This window comes from Canis lupus, chromosome 26 (genome assembly GCF_003254725.2).
Source record: "Canis lupus dingo isolate Sandy chromosome 26, ASM325472v2, whole genome shotgun sequence".
In the NCBI taxonomy this organism is placed as follows: domain Eukaryota; kingdom Metazoa; phylum Chordata; class Mammalia; order Carnivora; family Canidae; genus Canis; species Canis lupus.
Window position 1 is genome coordinate 1,945,235 of NC_064268.1, and position 24,051 is coordinate 1,969,285.

The 24,051-nt window shown below is 43.7% G+C and overlaps 1 protein-coding gene across 10 annotated transcripts in view; it reads left to right on the forward strand.

Moving 5' to 3' along the window:
* The window catches only part of RIMBP2 (RIMS binding protein 2), a 225,363-nt gene that overhangs the window by 103,669 nt on the left and 97,643 nt on the right, over positions 1–24,051 (forward strand). For 3 of the 10 annotated variants that reach the window (XM_049101651.1, XM_049101652.1, XM_049101654.1), the window contains exons 1-2: positions 22,332–22,546; positions 22,892–22,957. The exons of 4 other annotated variants lie outside the window; for them this stretch is intronic. In XM_049101651.1, the coding sequence (XP_048957608.1) occupies positions 22,391–22,546; positions 22,892–22,957 (222 nt within the window). In that variant the 5' untranslated portion in view covers positions 22,332–22,390. Of the gene's footprint in view, positions 1–22,331; positions 22,547–22,891; positions 22,958–24,051 lie in introns of those variants that run through there. 3 more of the 10 variants (XM_049101645.1, XM_049101646.1, XM_049101649.1) reach the window with 2 other exon arrangements.

A 24,051-nucleotide genomic window follows, 5' to 3' on the forward strand; every position in this document is an offset into this window, starting at 1 on the left:
TTTTATTCTATTAACATTAGTTGGTTTTTATCAAAAGCCTCTTTGGTGTGGAGCCAGCTAAGTATATGTTGCCCCCTATTTATCTCTGTGTTTCCTAAGAATCTGAGATGATCTGTATTATTTACCTTGAGAGCAGTGGTCTTAGTGATCCTCTGATCAGCACCTTGGACAGTGTGCAAGGCTCCATCCTGCCTGTGGGGCACAATCTCACATTCAGACAAAATTAATGTGATACTTTTAGATAAAAATCAGTTGGCAAATCAGTAAATAAAAAGTATCACGTTAATTTTGTTAGGCAAAAATCACTGATTTGCCTACTGATTTTTATCTTAAACTGGTAGAGTCCACAAGTTGATCTGTTATGAAAACATGACCTTCCCCTATTCATTCTAGTGTCAGGATTAATGATGCCCACTTCAATATCAGCTCCCCAACAGCCTTCAAGATGTCATATTTTAGCAGAGTACCATTTTAGAAAAGAACATACCCATTATCATTCTAGTCATTATCTTCACTGACATTATTATTCCCATTACATTTTAGACACAAATTTTGTCCTAACTTACTGCAGTTGTGTAGTTGTCTTGGAAAATATATTAATATGCTAGTTTTAATTCATGAGTTTATTACTGATCAAGTTACTTTTGGAAAGAAGAGAGAAATTGTGTCAAAGGTAGCTATTTGTGTAATTGCTACATCAAAGAAAAAAATTATTTTCTTTTTTTAAAAAAATAGCCTGTGTAGACTGCCCATCCCCCACCCCTAACTAGCCAAAATTATTCCAGAGAATGTGGATTTCATGAGTTCTCCACTAAACACATGAATCAGTTGTTATTCCTTCATTCATTAGAAGCTCTCATATTGATTGTTCCTTTACTGCCATGCCAGTGAACACATCTTATAGGTGTCGAAGCAATTAATAGCACAAGCAACCCATTACCCAGTCTAATCTGTGTTTGGAACCTACTTTAATGACAGCTTAATGATTCATGTATTAATGTGAAATATGAAATGACTGGATGCCCTTCTATGAGTTGGAACCTTTTTTAAAAAGACTTTATTTATTTATTTGACAGAGAGAGGAAGCCAGGTAGCACAAGTGAAAGGGGTCTGTGTGCGGGGAACAGTAGAAGGAGGGGGAGAGGCAAGCTCCCCTCTAAACAGGGAGCCTGGTGTGGGGCTCAATCCCAGAACCCCGAGATTATGCCCTGAGCCAAAGGCAGACACTTAACCAACTGAGTCACCCAGGTGCCCTGGAACATTTTCTTTTAAGCTTGTAATTCATACTTAATTCTAACATTAAGTGAAACTGCCAGACTGGTATTAATGTTTGAATAAAATGCTGTAGATTAACTGGAATATCCCTTTGTGGAAAACAATTGACTTTACTGGAAATCTCAGTTGAAGCATGCTCTGCATCTTTGTAACACTGGAGAGACCCACTGGAATGTTTATGTATTGAGTCCCTGCTCTGTTTTCTCTGGTTCCCATCTCCCCTTATTGTATGCATGAACTTCCTTCTGTCAAAAATACATACTTCTATGAATTGGGCAGTGATGACTCATCACTAGCCTATCATCCTTATGACTCACTATTTCACTAGCAACCCTTGCCAAAGCAATATGAGAAGAAAAGCAATTAAGAAATACAAAAATAGATAAGAACAATTATCATTATTTGCATTCTACTATTGTTTTTAAATAACAAGCTCAGCAAAAATTATTTATTTTCAAAATTCACATTTCTTATTCATGCAACATTTGAGTGCCTATGGGCATGAACACATGAACACAGGAGAGAAGTGAGAAATATTTCATATGAATTAAACCATGGGAAACATCTTGTGGGGCTCTGAGGAGAAGGCACAATTATATAAATTTTCTTCCTGGCATCAGGCTCCTCTCTGCTCTGATCCCAGCCTATTGCCCCTCACCTCTGCCAATGTGACTGGGCAGACACACTGGCAGAGCCTCTATTTCCTGATAGAGTGGCTTGAGTTTCCACACCTGGAGCTGCCACTCAGGTCACACCTTTTTATAATTCCCACTCCACTCAATTCCATGCAAACCTTGAAGACTTAGATGAAGTTGCATCTTCATTAATTCATATTCAGTCACTCACTTAATGAAAGTGGACTCAATGATTTTTGGCACCAGGCAAGGTGAGAATCAGAAATGAATAGCACCTCTGGGAGGTCACTTCAGTGAGCCATCCTTTTTAGTTTGTGCACACATACTTTCTTTCCATTGAACATGTTGTGTCCAGTTGTCACCTCAGTAAGGCCTTACTCACGTGAGGCCTTGTGATATCACTTATGTTCCACATGTTTCATTTAAACGTTACCTATATCTGTGGATATCTGTGGATATCACTTATGTTCCATATGTTTCATTTAAAACATGTATCTGTGGACTCTGTTATTCCAAGTAGACCATAAACTCCTTGAGGACACAGGCTACCTCTCACGTCTTTTAGAATCTCCCATAGAACTTAATATCTTACCTTTGGAGCAATAAGAGAATCATGTTTATTTGTTAAATCCTGGACTAAATTGGCAGAAAACAGCCCATGCTCTGTCTAGCCTTTTATGGTTTAGTTTTTAAAGGCTTATTTTGGAATAAGTTTAGACTCACATAGGCATTACAAAAATAGTAGAGAGTTCCTGTGTTCTCTACTTACCAAGCTTACCCCAATGACTACACCATTCATAACTATGGTACACTTATCAAAATCAGGAAGTTGATATTGGTACAATACAATCAGCTAGAGCACAGATGTTACCCAAAATTATTTTAATCTGAGTTTTAAATTTTCAGCCTATCTTCATCTTTTCTGTGGGGTCATTTTTACCATTATCCATATACAAATGTTCCTGGGCTTTTGTTTTGTTTTGAGAAGGAAAGCCTCTAAACACCTTTGCTCTCTGCGTGTCTTTCACACTGAAACTTTCCAGTAGAGTGATTTGGAGGTCCTTAGGAGTTGGAGTCAGAGAAGCAGAGCATACAAGGGAGTTGTGCAAAAGTGGCAGTTGAGGCACCAACGTTCCATCCCAACCTGGGATAAATATGCTTACTTATCTTCTTTCTCTTACTTTTGTCCAAACGTAAATTATAGGTACACTTTGTCTTAAGAAGTACTTGAATTACTTTGCTGTCATTGTATGCTGTATTATCTCTTCATTGTAGCTGTAGATCAATATTAAGTCCAAGTTTTCACATTAATTTGGAAACTATAGTCACATCAGCCCCCAGGATGGGCATAGGGGCCAGGTTAGTCTGCACATTAGAGTGAATATTTATTGGATTTGAGAATGTTTACTACTGGTTCAGCTTTATAGAAAATGACAAAATATCCAGCACTCTAGGGTTACATGTTTGAATTGGCTTGTCTTCCTCCAAATGGAGATGATACTGAATAAAATATACTCTACTAGCTTTCTTACATGTTTCCTAGACTATTTAATGAGGGAAAAAATGAAATTATTGGCACAGATGTGCAAGTTATCTTAGAGATACTTTTGCAGAACCATTGGTACACACACAATTTTGCTAGTGTTCTTTGAGAAATAGCCCACCACAAAGCTGCCAACTGATAGTTGATATCCCAAAAGGGGTCTTATCTGATTAGAACAAAGTCCAAGAGGTAAGATGGGTGAGAGCAGCATCCATCCCAAGAAAGGTCAGAATTGGAATCATAGGGGCAGTTTCAATGGAAGTGATAGAAACCTCGTTTGAAAACATTCTGTAGTCTAATTGACAGACCAAACTCTTAGCTTGACTATGGAATTGCAATAAAAGGCATTGAAATAAGATGTGTAACTTTAAACCAGCCACCATATTTTGCCCAAAAGACAGGACTTGGAGATATGCCCTGAAGTGGCTGGCATAGGTGGAAGACAAGAAAATGCCAAGATCAGGAAGATACTTCAGCACTCTGCCTCAATTTACTTTCTACTTTCTTCATGTGTCAAAGCTATGACTTGTGTCAAAATTCTTAATGTCATGATGCAGTGAAACATGTCATAGGTTTCTTATTTTCTGTTACTTGCTTCAGATGAGAGTGGTTTTCAGCCTGATGGTGATGAATGGTGACCAATCAATGGACTTTGACCAGGACAAGTTATTCTGTCAACAGTGGCTACTACCTAAGGCATAATTATCTTTAGCCTCATTACAGGAAGACCTGTACAACATCAACAACAGAATAAAGTCCTTCAGTAGGACAAAGAAGATATAAGGGAGAGATTAGGTCTATCCCAGTAGACACCTCCTGCTTAGCAACCCAAATGGTTATTTCTTAAAGATAATGAGTTTCTCTCATCCCTCTTCATTGAGAAGAAGAACAAAACAAATGCTTGGGACTGGGAAGCAGCTTGGGCTGTTTTCTGTGATCATGCTTTTCTCAAAGATCCTCCTGGCATCAGGATAGAGTTACTGAGAGCCAGGTGGGAACAGCTAATGATGCAGTCATGTCTGGAATCCTCCCTGTTTCAGGGTTGACATGAGAGAGTAAATCAGGCATTTCATTTCCTTGTTGCAGTGGGGAGCAGTGTAATCTCCCACACCTTGTTGCCAGCTGAGGATTGCTTCTGTTGGGTTTTATTATGTCCCAAGGCCTCCAAATGGAAATTGCTAGAAAGCAATTTCAGTAGCCGGCGTTAGCATGAAATGTAGACCTTCAATTAATATTATACTAAGTCTGCTAGCAGAGTTATAAACTGGGATGCTGAGGAAGCAGCCTGCCTTTGGTCTCTATGTTACAACTGAAGTTTGTACCAATAGCTCCTGTGCAGGTGTTTCTAAACAATCCACGCAATTGGAGTCAAAATATTTTTCCCCCCATAATTTGGCCAGGAAACCAATTCTACTAAGTAATATTAAAGAAGCTCAGGGCTTAGAGAATCCTTTACATATGAATACACACAGGGTTAAAAATTATTTTTATTATCTTCAATGTAAAAAACCTAACCATCCCGAGTTTTACCGTATGAGAGGAAATCTGACAGAGTATAATCTAGAGTACGCAGATGCAAGAACAGATTTCCTGGTCTGCACTTCCTGTTCACAAGCTCTGAGGAAGGATGGTTATAGAAGAATGTGCTCATCACATAAGAAACACAACAGCATGGTGTGGTGAGTAGCAGCATTGTCAGTGTTGGGAGCACAACAGGCAGTTGTGGTAGATCCAAGGTGGGGGGGTCCCATGCTGCAGCCTGGGTCCAGCAGGTGTGATTCATGGGGGGATCTGACCGCAGTTGCCAGCTCTTTCAGTGTTTTGGGAGAAGTCAGAAACTCAGATTTTTAAAAATGTGAACTCTTTTGATTTTGGAATATTGGCGGGTAACTCTAATTAAAAAATGAACAACCAGTAAAAAGAAAAACCACAGTATGGACTCATATATCCACAGGCTACATTCAGCTGGTGGGTTGTGTCTTCCATCCATGTGGTAGACATAGCCAAATTAGTTTTGCCCAAAAAGGAAGTTGCCTCAGGGTAGAACAAAAAAAATGATCATGTTTTCTTAATCTTCGGCTGAAGAAAGAGAGTTGACAGGAAGAAACAAGGGGTGATTGGTCTGAGTGCTTGGCGCTTCCCTGGAAGGGGACAAGCCTATTCCAGGAGGAAAGTGTGTCATCAAAGCCTTATTGCTTAGGTGCTTCTTATTTATTTCTTTGCACAAGTTGTGTTCATTTTTTTTCCCTACTAGATGCTGTTCTAAAGAATGGAACTAAATCCTTTTTGGTGAACCCTGAATCCCACTGCATTTCATTTTTTCACAATATCATAAACTAAAGAAGAATGATGATGGCACAGTGTATTTTTAAAATCTGTGTAAAGGGACGCCTGAGTGGCTCAGTGGTTGAGTGTCTGCGTTTGGCTCAGGGTGTCATGGGATCCAGGATTGAGTCCCACATTGGCCTTCCCTGCAGGGAGCTTGCTTCTTCCTTTGCCTGTGTCTTTGCCTCTCTCTCTGTGTCTCTCATGAATAAATAAAGAAATCTTTAAAAAAATCTGGGTAAAAAAATTAAGACATCATGTCCTAGCCCACCTATGCTGGTGATAAGGTGATATCAACCACTGATATGAGATGGAGGGGGGCACTTATCTTAGAATCAGGCTCTTTCACAGGGGCTGTGAAGTGATTCTTTCCTTTCCTCCCATTGATGTGATATTTTATGGTTGTTCTGAATCAGGTATGTTCTCCTGTCATGTCTTCTCAGGCAGGGTCTGGATGAGTGCTGTCTGATAGAAATAGCAAGAGCCTCAAATGTGAGCCATAAATATAACTTTAAATTTTCTAGTAGCCACATTACAGAATGTAAGGACAAATAGGTGAAATTAATTTGAAGAATATATTTTTATTGAACCGATCCAAACTTAAGTATTTTCACTTCACTATGAAGTCAATATAAAATAGTCAATACTTTATCCACCCCCCCCCCCATTTTTTTGTTTTGCAGTAAGTCTTGAAAATCTGGTGTGTCCTTGACACCTAGAACACGTTTCGCTCAGGACTGGCCACAGTGTTAGTGTTTGGTAGGGACAGGTCCCTGGCAGCCACCACGGTAGACAGCAGAGATTCACGCGGGATTCATGCTGCACTGGACTGAGCTCCACATTGTGCTGGGTCCTAGGAAGTCTGTATGCAAATGTTTTGCCATTAAGGACTTTGTAGTTGAGGGCACCTGGGTGGCTCAGTCAGTGAAGTGTCTGCCTTCAGCTCAGGTCAGGGGATCAAGTCCCCTTTGGGCTCCCTGCTCAGTGAGAAGTCTCCTTCTCCCACTCCCTCCCCGATGCCCTTCCCCTATCTCATGCGCATACTCTCTCAAGTAAATAAATAAAACCTTAAAAAGAAAAGGACATTGTAGTCATGTGGGATTTGTTTTTGTTTTAATTACAAATGAAACAGTTGGAAATAATGCTAAATAGATACAACTTAGTCCCAAGAATCCCTTCCTGCCAAACCCGCTTCTCCCACTTGCTCATGAGACAAATGCACACACAGGAGCCGGAACACATGCCCTGGAGGGCAGGGTGGTCACAGCCCTGAGGTCAGGCCCGCCCGGTGACAGGCCATCACTCTCTCTGCCACCACCATGTGTACTGAGGACGCAGCAAGCAGAGCGAGCCTGGCACAGGCCGCAGATCACACAGATTTATTCTAGGAGACTAGTTTATGACTGAGGGAAATGCTCCCAGTGTTTTAAGTTTTCAAACAGTGGATACAATATGACCTTAATTTTTATGAAAAGGCGTACTAATATGTAGGTATCTGGAGACACACAACTGGTATTAAGTACAATTTAATATTAAGAATGATGTCGGGATCCCTGGGTGGCGCAGCGGTTTGGCGCCTGCCTTTGGCCCAGGGCGCGATCCTGGAGACCCGGGATCGAATCCCACGTCGGGCTCCCTGCATGGAGCCTGCTTCTCCCTCTGCCTGTGTCTCTGCCTCTCTCTCTCTCTCTCTCTCTCTGTGACTATCATAAATAAATAAAAAAAATTTAAAAAAAAAGAATGATGTCACCAAGTGGGGGGGAAATACAGCTTACCTTTTTTTCCTATTATTTTTCTAGATTTCATTTTTGTTTATAATGAAATTTATCATTTTATTTTTTTAAGATTTTATTTATTTGTTCATGAGAGGTACAGAGAGGCAGAGACAGAAGAGGCAGTACAGAGGGAGAAGCAGGCTCCCTGCGAAGAGCCTGATGTGGGACTCGATCTCAGGACCTTGGGATCATGACCTGCTCCAAAGGCAGGTGCTCAACCACAGAGCTACCCAGGCACCCTGAAATTTATCATTTTCAAAAGAAAACTTGTTATATATGCTTTAGTGCCCTTGTTCTAGCTTACTATCTACAGGTAGGTCTTCAAAGAAAAACAAGTTATTTCTTCATTTTTCAAGCATATGGAACATCTCCAATTCGAACAGTGATACCCCTTAGTGTGTGTATCAGATTTTAGAATTTTCAGAATGGCTTCACATATCTTGTCTCATTCAGGGCCCGAGACCACGAAGGATTTCGAACATAGAGAATGGACTTGGCGAGCGGTCACTCTGTGGGTCTAGTGCATCAGTCCCGGCCTTCTGCTAGGGGCCCATTCCAAGGACAGCTGTGTTTATCAGAACCTTTGCGGTGCCCCTGTAGTCTGAGTGGTTTGTCTGATGCCCCTGGGCAGTGCTCTTGGCACCCCTGTGGAGTGGAAGGCCCTTCTCTGGCAGGGCTGCCTGGCGTGTCAAGGCTGGGTGTGCTGGCTTGAACGGTCTCCTCCAAAAACTCAGGTTCACCAGAACCTATGAATGGGAACTTATCTGGAAATGGGGTCTTTGCAGGTACAATGAGTTAAGACGGAATTGTACTGAAGTGGGGTTGGCCCTGAATCCCCCTGACACTGAAATCCCTGAGGTCCCTATGAGGAGAGATACAGAGACACGCAAGGGAGGATGCCTGGTGAGGGTGCAGACAGGGGTCCGAGCGAATCAGCTGCAAGGACTGCAGAGAGCCAGCAGGAAGGGGCAAGCAGAGGGTAGGGAGCAGGACCCGGCAGACCTTGTCTTGGACTTCGGCCTCCAGAACTGACTGCATAGACTTCTGTGGAGGCCGCCCGGTTGGTGGTACTCTGTTCCAGTTGTGGTGCTAATGTACGGAGAAGCAATGCCTCCTGAGCTGGGCTGAGTGCCTGGTTCCCTCTGCTGGCACTGCCAGGTGCCTCTGGGGGAGGGGAGCCCAGGAGACTTAAGGATATCTACGATATGGTGTGGCAAAGCTAGAAGAACTGAAATGGAGAGTTGAGGTACCCCATCCATTAGAGACCGCAGGACACAGCTGCCACCCTGGGAGCAGAGGACAAAGGGAAGCATCACCAGAATCTGGAGGATGGGCCGTCTCAGCATCTGGCCCCCTAGAAAATGGGGGGCACTGAGTGGGGGCCTCCAGGCCAGTCGTATGGAGCCAGTGCACAGATTTTCCAGGGAGTGTCGCACCACCAGGGAGGCCCATGGCTACCTGAGCTGGAGCTGCTGTGGCAGGAAGGAACCTGGGCAGTGGGAGCTCCACCTGCTGCCTCCTGCCATTGCCCCGGCAGCCAGGGGTCTGGAAAATGTAGTTCCCCATCTTCCAGCCCGAGCCCTGCAGCCCAAGCTGGAGCAGAGCATCAGAGAATCAGTGTGGGGTGCAGAGACCAGAGGTGGACAACCCGCACAGAGGTTCTCATGTCTCCACCCAAATCCTGAGGGATGGAGAGGTGAATGTGTCGGCTCCACTCTGTATCTGAAGGAAGTGTGCACCTCCGAGAGCCCTCTCTGCACATCTGTCATGGATCAAGGTTAGAAGATCAAATGCTGGATTCATAGCAATGTTGAGTTAGTGGATTAATGAAGAATAATGACAATGCAGAGTGTGATTTTCCATGTATATGTGAAGCATCCTTATAAATCAGGTTTGCTCCTACTTAAAACAGAAAGGCTGTCTTCTTTTGGAATAAAAAAAAATCCCCTTGGAAACCTGGGGTCTCCTTGGATGAGATTCACTGTCTCTGACATTAAAGAGCATTCAAACCAGCTCATGTCTGGAGCCCCGGGGAAGCGAGTGGAGGAGCATCTTGTGCAGGCTGTGACTTGTGATGCTCACCTCTGGCTATGGGTGTTGGGATATGATTGTCCTGCAGGGGAAGTCCTTTTTGATAAGAGTGGGATCATTCCTTCCATAATTCTTTGAAACTGTGTAGTTCAGGGACTCCTCCTTAGCCTCCACACTCTTTTCTCAAATTCAATTTGCTAGTTTCTTTTTTCCACAACAGGATTATGTGCGTTTTCAAAAGCAAGGGATTAAGCAGATACTCTGATAAAAATGCACAGTTGAGGGAGTCAGTTGGGAGTTTAAGTGGGGTGCCTGAGGTGGGAGACCTGCTCTGGGGAGCATGTGCACACGATGGGGGCTCTGCCCAGCTCCAGGCCCCCATCTCCTCCTCCCTCCCGTCCCCTAATCCCTGTGGGGCTGCCCACACCTCCCTGGTCTCCCATAGCCCATTCCCCCCTTGCCCTCCTCATCTTAGGGTCATTTGTTAGGCCCTGCTACCTCCTGATCTTAACCCCTCACTGCTTTCCATCAACCTTTGAATAAAACCCAAACTCCCACCAGAGCCCGTACATGCCACCTTACCTGGTGTGTGTTCTTTGCTTTTTCTATCCTGGTGTGCTCCGTCTTTGGCCCTAGAATGCCTTCCATGAGACATCTACATGGTTTGCTCCTTCTTCTCATTAGGTCTCTGCTTAGATGTCACCTGAAACCTTCTCTAACCTCATTTTTTTTTTTTTTAAGATTTTTATTTATTTATGATAGTCACAGAGAGAGAGAGAGAGAGAGAGGCAGAGACACAGGCAGAGGGAGAAGCAGGCTCCATACACCGGGAGCCTGACGTGGGATTCGATCCCGCGTCTCCAGGATCGCGCCCTGGGCCAAAGGCAGGCGCCAAACCGCTGCGCCACCCAGGGATCCCTCTAACCTCATTTTCTAGAAATCTCGGTTTCCTGCTTTTTTTCTCTACATATACAATGCTATGTAGAAAAATAAAGAAACAAATAATATACAAACTATATATATCCAGAATATAATAGAATATATAGTACTCCAAGAAGCTCTGTAATTATTGGGATTTTTATGAATGAATTAGCACGGCTGTGTTCCAATAAAGCTTTATCCCTGAAAAACAGGAGGCAGGCTGGATGTGACATGCAGGCCATACTTTGCTGACGCCTGCTGCAGAAGGCCACCGATTGTTGACACCCATCCCCAGAGGGTCTGCAGAGCCTCAGGCACGTCCTAGGTTTACCCTCAGTCTCTACCTGCCCAGATCCCTGCCACCTACTTCCTTCCACATCCCCCGCCACTGCAGCTACACAGCAGTGGCCACCACCACCCCCATCCCCTGTCAATATACATAAGAAGGATGAGAGGGAGAAGTCAAGTCTGAGAGCCTAGCCAGTACAGTATGTGGAGCCGTGGGAAACAGATCTTTCTGGGTGCTCAGCTACTTAGGCCTGCAGCAGATCTGCAATGCTTGTGACTCGCTGTATCAATGCAAATCCTGCAAAATCTGTTTTGCCACTTTAGAAAACATGCTTGCTTATTATAGCTCAGACATTCAAGAACTACAGGGTGGAGACTCTGGTGAGCAGGGTGTCTCAGAGGAATGCTGTGTACAACACGGTACTGATGCAGGGGCAGGGGCAGCCGGGGCTGAGGGTGGCAGGGTATAGGAGGGAGAGCACTGAATGCATGGGTGGAGGTCTGGGTTCGGAAGAGGGTCAACCATATGTTTACTTCTCCAGAAATGAGGAAGGGCAGTCCTGATCAAAGACAAAATCGTACATGTTTATGGCTAATTGTGACCATTTGAAAACACAGACCTGGGGCTGTCAAATTTTTAGTTTTCTTTTTTTTTTTTTTTTCACCAGAAAGTGTAAGTCATCGTTTTTATGTAAAATTTCCTATTTTTAGGGGCATTTAGTTGGCTCAGTTGGTTAAGCATCTGACTGTCAATCTCAGTGGTGAGTTCAAACCCCACATTGGGCTTCATGCTGGGCATGGAGCCTACTTTAAAAAATAAAAATAAAAAAAATGTAAAATTTCCTATTTTTAATTTTTTTAAATTTATTTATGATAGTCACACACACACAGAGAGAGAGAGAGAGAGAGAGAGGCAGAGACATAGGCAGAGGGAGAAGCAGGCTCCATGCACTGGGAACTCGATGTGGGATTCGATCCTGGGTCTCCAGGATCGCGCCCTGGGCCAAAGGCAGGCGCTAAACCGCTGCACCACCCAGGGATCCCCAATTTCCTATTTTTAAATGTTGATAACTACTTAGATATCTTGGGGCCACATAAAACATTGTGGATCAAATCCAGTCACATGCCGCCATTCCGTGTAATTTCCCTCATCCAGCCCCATGAAAGATAGAAAAAAAACTCATTTTTTTTCACATTGAGGGATTCTACAGACATGCACTTTGATTTTGTCAGCTTTTGGGGGTGCAGAAATCCTGCATGAATGAAAACAGAAGTAGCAAATTTGTTGACAGTTCCACCCGGAGAGACAGAGCAAGAGCAAGAGCGAGCATGCTTTTAACTGGCAAGGGGCCCACTCCAAGCAAAAGGAGCAATTTTTAAAAATGACCTTGGTTTAGTTCTAGGCACTGATGTAGCCCTTAATGACTTCTGCATGCTAGACAGAGAGGCAATCTCATTTCCTCCCATCAGAAGAAATCAGATGCTTGCTCTGGTCCCTGGGGCTGATAAATTTATTGATAGGGAAAGATTTCCTTTTGTGGCTTGAGATGCTGCATATGTCCAGACTGGTTAGAGAATTCTACATGGGGAGATCGGAGACTTCCATTTATTTTCTTTCTAATATGTGCCAGGATCTTTCATGTGGGCTGGTTATTTCAATCTTCCCAACAACCCTGCAAGGGTATGGGTCATAGTGCTCATTTCTACAGGTGAGATTAAATAATTTGCTGATAGCACACAGCTAGCCAATGGGAGAGCTGGGGGTTTCCACAGCTGAGTCTCAACTGGTCTTTTCTAGAGCTTTGCTGACCTTGTACTTTAACCTGATACAATCGCCTTCTTCCCAGCACTGAACCTCATGTCCTGCACTGCCAGTGACAAAATGGGATTCATGCAATGTAAGTTCCACTTGGAATGTCAGCTACAGAGGCAGGAAGTAAAGCTTTTGGGGGCAAAGCCCATAAGATACATCATGGCCTCGTAGCTGCTCAGAGAGTATTCCACTGGGCAAATCCCAGAGTTTGCAGATATCAAGCCCCAGTTCACATTGTGTGAAGCTATAGCTGGGAATTGAATGCCTGGTGGCACCGTTGTCTGGTCCCAGGATCCCATCCAGTACACCACACTGCCCTGTCGTCCTGCCTGCTGGTTGACCTGCATTTGCCAGACTCTCTCAGTCTCCTTGTTTCTTGTATCCTTGACACTTCTGAATAGTGTTGGCCAAACCTCTGATGGCATTCCCCCCAATTTGGGTTTGTTTGATGCTTTCTCATGATTAGACTGGGGCTATAGATTCTGGGAAAAAAATGCCACAGGAAAAAAAGTACCATGTCTCATTGGTGATGTTGGTCTTACTGTCTCGGTCAAGGTGGTGTCTGCCAGGTTTCTCCACTACAGATGCTCTTCTTCTCCCCCCATATTCTAGTCTTGGAAAGCAGGTCACAGAGTCTAGCCCACATGCAAGAGGAGTGGAATTATGTTCTATGTACTGGAATTTTATTTGATTTAACTTGAATTTAAAATGAAACTGCCAGTTTGACATCTACCATATTGTACTATGCAGACTTAGAGAAGCTTGTGAGCTAGGGCTCTAGTACCGGGGCTTGCTGGAGGGTAATGATTGAACAGCTCAGTCAATCCATAAATGCCTCAAAGAAATAAAGTCCAGATGCTATCATATAATTGAGGTATGATGGTGAATGGTTTTGTTTTGTTTGTTTGGTTTGGTTTGGTTTGATGCTAAACTAGGACCCCTAAGCCCTTCTGGAAACTGTCCCCAGAGGATTCATAAAATCAGACGAAAGTATGGTCTTCCTTCCTGAGCTTCTATTTTGGGATAGATTGAGCCAATTGTTGTAATATATAGGGATTGAAAATGCCAGCCTATTCTGGATTCATATGCATTTCAGAAGGCAATAACCACAGGATGATGGGTTTTTTTTCACCCGAAATAATATGAAAGCGGGTGACAGTGTCCCCCTCTAATCTCCACAATCCAGTCTGTCTTAGTCTGTCTCATTCTCATACCTACCCCTGGTTCTGTCTTATAATTGCCCTGTGCCTCAATTTTCCCATCTACAAAATGGGGACAAAAATAGTGACCCACTTCAGGGCTTGCTGCAAGCAATCAGTGGGTTAGTCTATATGATAGTTGCTGGATCAGCACCTGGTGCCACATTAGTCACTATTCCTGTGGTCCTAGCGTCACCGTTTATACCACTCCACTGGACCATTGCCATTGGCCTCACCAAGACACACTATTGATTAATATGTTCAAGGCATTTCATTCCACTAAATGTAATTTTAAAAGGATCTTTTTATCACTATTATGAAATGAAAGCCCATATTGCTTATCATGTATTTAATCTGACTGGAGAGGTATAAAATAAAAAGAAGACAATTTTTGAAGTTGTGTATGCCCATGGCTCAGAGCCTATGGCCCACTTTCTATTTGTAGATGAGATGAGCCAGGAGCTAAGCACCTACTGAGACTCCTTGCAGGAGAATTTCAAGAGCTGGAGGACAGTAGTAACTTTGTAGGGATATGAGTCAGTTGTTTAAAATGCCAGGTCCATGCACCACCTAAAATTGTCAAAGAAACATGCTTGGTTTGGGAAAAGGTTTGCTAAGTGACTGCGGGTGGATTTGCCAACTCACTCCCAGCCTTTACCTGAGTCAGAGCCTGTGGAAAGCAGCAGCCCTGCAGATACTGCCAAGCTTGTATCCAGACGGAGCAAAGACGACCAGGGCTGCTGTCTGGACTCCAGGCTTTGCTTCGATGCTCCCAAGCCCCTGGATTGTGTTGAGTTATAGCTGTCTTTGCATATCCACGGTGGGCATACTTGCTTGCAATTGAGGATACAGGCAGATCCTTGCAAGAGCAGGATGTGGTTCACTTAAGATGAGAAGCAGGGCTTCATCTTACTCTCTTTCTTTCTCTTTTAATTAATTTATTTGAGAGAGAGAGAGAGAGAGAGAGAGAGAGAATGCACACAAGCAGGGGGGAGGGGGATAGGAAGAAGCAGATTCCTTGCTAAGCAGGGAGCTCGATGCGGGGCTCAATCCCAAGACCCTGAGATCATGACCTGAGTCAAAGGGAGATGATGCTTCACTGACTGAGCCACCCAGATGCCCCCACCTTACTCATTTTAAAATAAGCTTTGAGTTAAAGCAATTTGGATATTTGAGTTCAGAGAATCAAAACAAGTAGCATCTAATCTTTGATTCAGACACCACTCTGCCCGCAGATGAGACAGTTCCATTTAAGAGCTGGGCATTGGCTGTTCATGAGGAGGGGACTGGGAAGCTCAGAGTCTCCTGTGGAAGGGAGCCTGCCTGAGGTCCCGTCAATGGAGAGGTGAGGATAGATTGGTGCACAAACTGTTGAGCAGAGCTGGCAAAGTACAGCCTATGACCCTCCAACAGGTCTCTTAGTTGCCAACTTTTTAAAAGCTGGGTAAGTTTCACATCAAACTATTGGTTTCTGGGGATGCCTGGGTGGCTCAGTGGTTGAGCATCTGACTTTGGCTCAGGTTGGGATCCTGAGGTCCTGGGATTGAGTCTTACATCAGGCTCCCCACAGGGGTCCTGCTTCTCCCTCTGCCTATGTCTCTGCCCCTCTCTGTGTAAATAAATAAATAAATAAATAAATCTTAAAAAAAAAACTATTGGTTTCTAATTTCTCTTCAAAAAAAGATGTGGCGATGCTTGCCCATGTTTACTGTTGGCAAGGGTCAGCTGGGGCTGGGTAATGGGGCCTTTCTTTAGAGGGCAGACCCCCTTCTCTCTGCCCCAATTCCAACCACCACCACTAGTCTTCAGCTTTGGGCTGCTTCATGTGCTCATGTAGCTTCTAGGCTTCTAGAGGCATCTGGTTTGAAGTCTTCCCTGTAAGGTCATGTCTGCCAGAACCTCTGAAGCCATTGCCCCTTGACTTCTAGAAGAGGGGAGCTATGACTTTAGTGAGCTTTGCTGTCTTCATACAAATGAAAGATGCCACTATGCCCCACTGGCATGGCCTGTGTGAGGGAGAATGGTGGGTGTCACATGTTAGTGAGAGTGTGGGGATACAGGACTCCCAATAATCCTTGCTGTCCCAAACTGTGGCAGTTTGTACAAAACCTAAGTGCATGCAGAGGCCATGGTCCAGTGGCTCCATCCCTAGACAAGTACTGTTCAGGAGATTTACACATCCACAAAAAGACATGTTCCAAGAATGTTCTTTGTAGCATTATTTTCAAAGGCTCCAGATTGGAGTCAACTTCAGTGTTCAACAATAGTTGGATACGAATAAACAAATTTTGGAATATTTATGTTACAGATGAAGTGATGAAGTAGTGCAAGCTGCTATTTCACACTCATGGATTACTGTTGGACAAAATATTGACAAAAATTTCCAGACACCAAGAAGATGTTTCTATTCCATTCCCATAGAGCTAATGAAGAGGAATAATGAATTTGTGGAACTAGAAGTCACATCACTGGTTACTTTTCGGAGGGTCTTGACAGGGAGGAGGCAGGAGAGAAATTCAGGGTTGTTGGAAATGTTCTATTTCTTGATCTGGGTTATGATCATGCTGATGTGCACACTTCATAAAAATGAGCAGAGTTGCATGCCTATGATTTGTGCACTTTTGTGTATGTGCTCTGTTTTAATCTAAAAGGTTAACTTGAGGGGCACCTGGGTGGCTCAGTTGTTGAGCATTTGCCTTTGGCTTGGGTCATGATCCCGGGGTCCTGGGATCAAGTCCCACATCAGGCTCCCCACAGGGAGCCTGCTTCTCCCTCTGCCTGTGTCTCTGCCTCTGTCTCTCTCAGTGTCTCAAATAAATAAATAAATAAATAAATAAATAAATAAATAAGTTAATTTAAAGATACCTGAAAACTGTGGAAAATGAATTGGATCTGTTTCCTGTGTTTTCATATGGTCTGTTTTCAGATATACCACATTATGAATGGAAAATAGGTGTGAATCTAAAGCTAAGGACATATTTTCCCTCCCCCCCTGGAGGGCCCTGAGTCATAAGGCAGAGTCTGTAGATATTAATTGAAGTAATCTGTCCTTGGGGAGAGAAAAGTCTGTCTTACTGAGTCAATGGCAGGATAATATGGAGAGTTCCTTAATTCATCTGAATTTGCAGCCTAACCCTGCCTCATTGGGCCAAATTGTAGAAGCACCATTTTCATTTGTTTATGTAACTCAAGTTTGCTGTGATCGAGAATTTGAGATTTTGATGGAGGAAGGCCCCTGGGTGGAGGGAGAGAACAGAGCCCTGAAGCTCTCAAGGCAGGGGCGCCATGTTGTAACAATACTGATAAATCATCTCTTGAAAAAGCAAATGCTCTTTTTAAAAGGCACTTAAATATTTTATGTTGCTGTGTTATTTGTAGAAGGATCCTAGGAGGCTCATCCTTTACATTAACAGAGTTCTAATTGATACGTTTTCTTTCTCACATTAGCAGCTGGCAAGCTCGTACTTAAATGTGATAGTCAGCCAATGGGTACAAATCTTCTTTATGTGATTTCCTTGGCATACATTTTTCTATATATTGTTCTTTTTAAAAATCATTATTCTTAACTGCCTCATTGCATAAATATTTTTATTACAGGCATCATTGAATCCTTTTTTTGGGAGTAGATGGAATGCGGTTTATAAATTAATATGCATTGCATATGCTGAACGACTATATAGGAGAGACTCAGTCTATGCAGGGATTCAGTTCTGAAATCAGCAGGTTATGCTGAAATCACATATAGGGAAAAGTGACCCCGGAAGTCCCCTTGGTAGGAGCCGTATTGGAGATAGACCTAACAAGAGTCAGCCTTTCCTGCCAGCATTGGACAAGACTGCTGTTTATTGGTTGAGGACTAGATGTGGTGGTGGTTTGCATCTGGAGATCGTTTGTCCCAAGGGGCACTTAGGGAAGAAGCAGTTTGTGGACACATGGATGGTGACATGTTTGCCTCACTTCAGGCTCTATCCCAGGAGGCATGGGTGGCACCCTTTGTAACATAAAATTCACCATTTTACAATGAACAATCCAGTGGTGTTTAACACATTTACAATGCTGTGTAACCAACTACTATCTCGTTTAAAAACACCCTCATTACCCCAAAGCGGGCCCCATGACCATAATAGGCAATGTTTATTCTCTCCCCACTCCCAGCCCTGGCTGCCATCAGTGTACTTTCTGTCTCATTTACCTGCTTTTGACATTTCATATCAAATATATATGATATGGGGCACTCAGCATCTTCGAGGTTCATCTGTGTTGTACCAGGTATCTGTACTTCATTCCTTTCTATGGCTGAGTAGCATCTCATTGAATGGATAGACAACATTTTGCTTATCTGTTCATCAGATAATGGATATCTGGGTTGTTTGCACCTTTTGGCTATTGGGAATAGTGCTGCTCTGAACATTCATATACAAGTATTTGTTTGAACAACGATTTTCAGTTCTTTGGGGTGTATACTAAGAGTAGGATGACTGTAGTAATTCTGAGGGATGATGAAACTGTTTTCCACAACAGGTGCACCATTTTGCATCTCTACCAGCAGTGGATGAGAGTTCCAGCTTTTCTGCATCCCCAGACAGGTGGCATGTTAGCTGTTCACTCTCCCTCTCCCCTTGCTTCCCAACCTTAAGAATCCTACATGGAAGAATTTTCATGGGGTTGACCCCATGAAAATGGGGTCATTTCTCTGGTAGAGAAAAGCTGTCTTGGGGGCAGCCTGTGTTCTGCGGAGAGTGACCAATGGGAACCAAGCAAATTTTTGACTGTGCTTATTTTCTATTAGTAATTCAGAGCATATGTTGCAAGTACATGTAAGTTGATGGAATACGTTTATGGGGAGAAGCTTTATTTAAAATGTAAATGTTTCTATGGTTCATGAGCTTGCATTTGAATCTGATTAGCATGTTATATTTTTCTACTTGGTCTTGTCTCCAACCTGTGTTAGAAAAATAGCTTTTAAATAGCACAGTGTGCTCCGTAATTGCATTATTGGCATACGTAGTATGCCTGAACGTCAAATAGGTCCGGAAGAGTGTGTGTCTGTCATAGTTAAAGCAAGTGCAGATTTATAGATTTTCCTGAATATGGAAAGGAACTTAGAGGCTTGTCTCTCCCCTCCCCAGACCTGAGCATTACAGGAAACCAGATATAGTTGTTTCAGTAACAGTCTGTTTATTGGCATAACAATCTCTCACATTCAAATGGTCCCTTCCCAGTTTGCAAAGTGCATGTCTATGCATTCTCTTATTTAAATTGGCACTTTGTAAGTGTTAGACTTAGACCTCAAACCCAGGTCCTCCAGGTCCCAAAGATTTCTCCATATCACGTGATGACTTAGCTAATAGTCCTGGCCTTGAGGGTAAGGGATAGGAGCTGGGTCAGGACCGTGGACAGCACCCAGACAAGCGCTAAGGCCACTCCATTTTTCCTTTGCTTCAAACGCCGTCACTTCAAGGACCCCCTTACACACAGGCAACACACACATTCCCTTCTCCTTTCTTTCCCCCATCCTCCTGGGTGTGCCTCTAGGTGAGAACCACTCATGAAGCCTTTTCAGAAAGAAAACATTATCAAGTACATCCCAGTGTTGACTTAAATTATTTTTATTAGATATTACTATAATTGATAATAATTACAATCTGATTTTACTAGACTTGCATATTATAAGTACATAGTCTATGTTATACTCGAACATTATATGATTATATATTTATTATTTATAACATAATTGCACTTGCCCAGTGATAAAACTGGATTATAAAATTTTTACAGCTTTCCTAAACCATAAAACCAAAATGAATGAACATATTTGAGAGAAACAAATGTGCGAGGCCAATAAAGTCCAAACTCTAACTTGCTATAATTTAATATGTCAGATATTATTTTGCTTAAATTTTCCTTTATGGTAAAGATAGCACCATTTGACAGTTGGCTGAATGTTGATTCACCATTCCTCCCACTCTTTTGAATTCCTGCAGTCTTTGATTCTTTTTTTCCCAAAGATTCACTTATTTATTAGAGAGAGAGAGTGAGTGAAGGGGAAGAGGCAGAGGGAAAGAGAGAAGCAGACTTTCTGCTGAACGGGGAGCCCAATGTGGGGTTCAATCCCACAACCCTGAGATCACAACCTGAGCTGAAAGCAGATGCTTGATCCACTGAGCCACCCAGGAGACCCTTGATTTGTAAGCATATATGAAATCATTTGCCTCCAACTATGTGACCTTCATTGACTTTTCATTATCTCAGGGTGGTCAGGTTGGCAGTTTTGTTTCTCTGCCATGGCAACCTGCATTTCTGCTATCATAGCACACGGGATCCTGCACCACGGGGGCCCCTGGGTCCCCATCGGCCACACTTGTGAGGAGGAGCTATTTCTCACTTGAGATTTCCAGGGTGTCCAGTGAGCCCTGTACCACACACACACACACACACACACACACACACACACACACACACATTCAAGGATGTTATTGAAATGAGTAGAACTGACAAGTCATGAGAGGGCTTTCGTTTTCTCACATCACAGTTTACCTCTGGAAAAATGGGCATCTTACCATAGAAATGTGTATTCAATTACAGTTCATGGTGTAGGTGAGGTGGGGCTTCTGAAGACCCAGGCCTAGCCCTGGAGCTGCTCCTGGGAACTTTGGGGGAATTCTGGCTGCATCTCAATGTTCTAGGCTGGGGCTGTCTGTGTCTTAGCTTGGGAAGCCAGTAGCGAAATACCACAGACTGCGCAGCAGAAGCTTTATTTTCTCACGGTTCTGGAGGTTGGTGCTGGTGAAAGCTCTGCTCCTAGTTTGTAGGTGGCCCCCTTCTACCTGTGTCCTCATGTGATCTTTCCTCAGGGCACGTGCAGAGAGCTCTCTGCTGCCTCCTCTTACCAGAAGGACACAAGTTCTACTGGATTAAAGCCCCACCCTGTGAATTTTAATTACTTCCCTAAAGGCTCTATCTCTAAATACAGTCATAATAGGAGATTAGGGCTTCAATATATGGATTTGGGGGGACACAGTTCAGTCCATAGTGAATAGCCAAGGGTATATAAGGGGTAGGCACAAGTGGACAGACTTATCTTTGGTGACCCTATATCTTCTTTCTGTCCCTGTGCAGAAGGAATGCACCCCCACCCCAACCTTCCCCGCACCCTACACTCCCCCCCATCCTGCCTCACTCCACCAATCCTTTATTCTAATCAGGTCTGACTTCTTTTACAAAGTGCACCATTTTTAAGCTAATTCAATCTGTAGACATGTCTATTATTGAAAGGAGTACAATGTATGTTTTTATCTGATTTAAGAGCCAACATTTTAAAACAGGGATGTTTCAGATCGAAACCCAGACAGACCTCCAGCTCCTAAAAACCTTGGAACAGCTGGGTTCCCTTTCCTACTTGCCACCAACAGGCTGGAGCCAGGTTGCCACGGACCTCTTTAGATGGAACATGAGCATTTCCAATCTCTGCATTCCTTATCACTCTAGAATATTCTTTTTTTTCCCCTGGCCCAATCTACTCTGCTTACGCCTTGGGGTGTTTGAATTTGTAACTCTTGCTTGAGTCCTTCTCTTTTCCCCTTATCCCTATCAGAATTTATTCTTGTCCCCTATAGTTTTGCTAAATAGGAGATAAAAAAAATCAAATAAGGCTATTCTAGTTTAATGCATTACTGGATGTTAAAGGGTAAAAAACCTCCTGAACTGGCACTTCCTGCAGTTGCCCTTTAAGGGAGTTCCCTAGGGATACATGGTCCCAGTGGTCCTCAAATCAGATCCCAGAACTCCGGTCGGCCTGCCTGGAGCTTGTCCTACTTCTGTGTGTTCATCCAGGAAGTGGACATAAGGCCTGTGCACCTTCCCTTGCATGCTTGCAGACAGTCAAATTCAACAAGCTATTTGTGCATCTTGGCTCCTACAGGGCAGGCCCTGTCTCTATGGATCCACCGTACAGTAAATCTTAAACCCTTCTACTCTGTTTGGCTTTACACTTAAAGAGTTTAAGTTTCAAACTGTTCCAATTGCAATGTTCAAGACCTCCCATGGAAAGCAAATCTGTGAAATTTCTGCAGAAGCGAACAGATACACAGAGGCTGGTTATTCTCTCTTCATGCCGCTATTTCAGGTCAGAAGCACTGAGCTAGAGGGTGATTTCATGCAGTGGTGTTTGGAAAGTTCTTCATTATCTCAGTCCTGGTGATGCGTGAGTCACCAGATCCCCATCTTCAGGCCGTGGGTGTGTGTCGTCAAACTCAGTTCCTGGCTCTCAGATGTGGTCCAGAGTCAACAGTGTCAAACTTGCAGAACAGGGGATGACAGTGGGGGCACAGTGTACACCGTAGCATGGAACCAGGCAGGTGCACCTAGCGTCTGGGGCACCACTGTGGCTGGCCGCTTACCCCAGGCTGTGGAAAGCTTTGCTACTCAGACAAGAGTGTCAGATTATATTAAATATACTCTGTCCTCCTCCTCCTCCCTCTCCCGAGAATTGTCATAGCTGTGCCACCCGCGCCTGTTGGGAGACTCTCATTTTGTCGTGTTGCGACCACAAGCCCACATCTTTTGGGGGCCTTCTGGTCTCAAGCATGCGACCAATACACAAGGTGATCTGTATTTTGCTTGGCGGCATTTCTTTGGTGGTGCTGATTAATTCAGAAAGGAGCCCTTTAATTGGAGCGGGGACAGCATCCCTGGGTGGGCAGCTCTGGTCCTGCACAGTGTCAATGATGAGAGCTTCCAGGGTAAGTCTTCTCACTTTTTAGCATCTTAATAGGATCAGAAGCATGAACAGCAGGCATTTTCTGAATCTTCCCCTAAGTAATACAAATACATGCATGTCAGAGCAGCATTGTGCCCTGTTATGACAGTGGGTGAAGTCTGCAGTAACTGTAGTAGGCAGGACAAGACTACAAAGTCCCCCCATCCCTGCAACCAGCCCCATAACTCCCTGCCCCCAGCCACCTCTAGGTTTTCCTAGGGGGTAAACAGCACATATGGATAAAGTGAGATACCCATGATGTGGATAATAAATCAGTCTTTTCAGGCTCAAACTGGTATCTTCTCTCTCTTCTTTGGGCCTTTGCTAGATGTCTTTGTCAATGGATGGGCTTCTTTCGGCAACAATGTGCAAAGTGCTTTGGCACCCTGCTCAGGTAATTTGTGATGATTTAAGTATAGGGTGGGGGATTGTTTGGGGATGATTTTGTTTTCAGTAGTTCTTTCTGCGGTTGGCTTCTTGTGGAGGATGTGTGTGGGGGGTACCAGTATACTAAGTGGTACCTGGAGTGCCAATTCATGCTTGGACTGATTTGGAGAAATGGCATCTGCAAGAGATGGTGATGATTCTTTATGTTTGCCTGGTGACACCGTTCTTCCTTGACAGGATTTAGATCCTGAGCTTTTTTTCTTGGGAAAATTGATTTCATCAGGTTAAGCCTTGAATCACTGAGAAGGAATAAAAACAAAACAAGTGGATGTGACATTTCTACAGCCTCCAGAAAATTGGCTGAAAGAGCCAGCCCTGTTTCCTTTCCTGATGTTCCTTACCTGCAGTCAAGTCTTCTAAGTGAGGTACAAAGAAAGGTGATGTTAATGAAAGCATCACTTGGTGGTAGAATGTGGAAGATGGGAAGATGTAGACAAATGTGGTGGTGCCTGCAGTAGGGAAGAGGCCACCTGATTGAGCCAGGTCATGTCCTCAGTTTTGTATGAGAATTACTGCACTTAATCTCCACACCATCTGACGTTTACATCCTTAGACCTTGGAGAGTGTGGAGGTGCCAGATAGCCTGCTTGAGACCATGCAGCTTGCAAGAGGAAGAGCTAGAGGTTGTAGTTAGGCAGTTTGACCTCAAATTCCATACTCCAACCCCTGTAACCCCTACATTTCTCCTATAATCCTCTGAGATATGGCTGTCTTTCATCTACTGCCAAGCATCTGAGGTCTCCAAGGTCAGGACTCTGGTGTATTAATGAGTATACTCATCCCCTTTATATCACCAACATTATGGGGGGATATCTCTGAGGAGGCAATGTGATCGCCACATTGTCAATCAAGCTCATTCCCATAAGTCGAGGAATCACGGTTCCCAAAACAAAACACCACTAGTACGGTGTGGGGGTAAGGAGGTTGCTTCCTTGCATTTTATCACCATGGAAATGAGGTGGGTGCCAAAGAGTGGAGATACTCCTGAGGATGGTGGTGGAGAGGAAAGGATATTGACCAAAATATGGGACCTGGAAATAG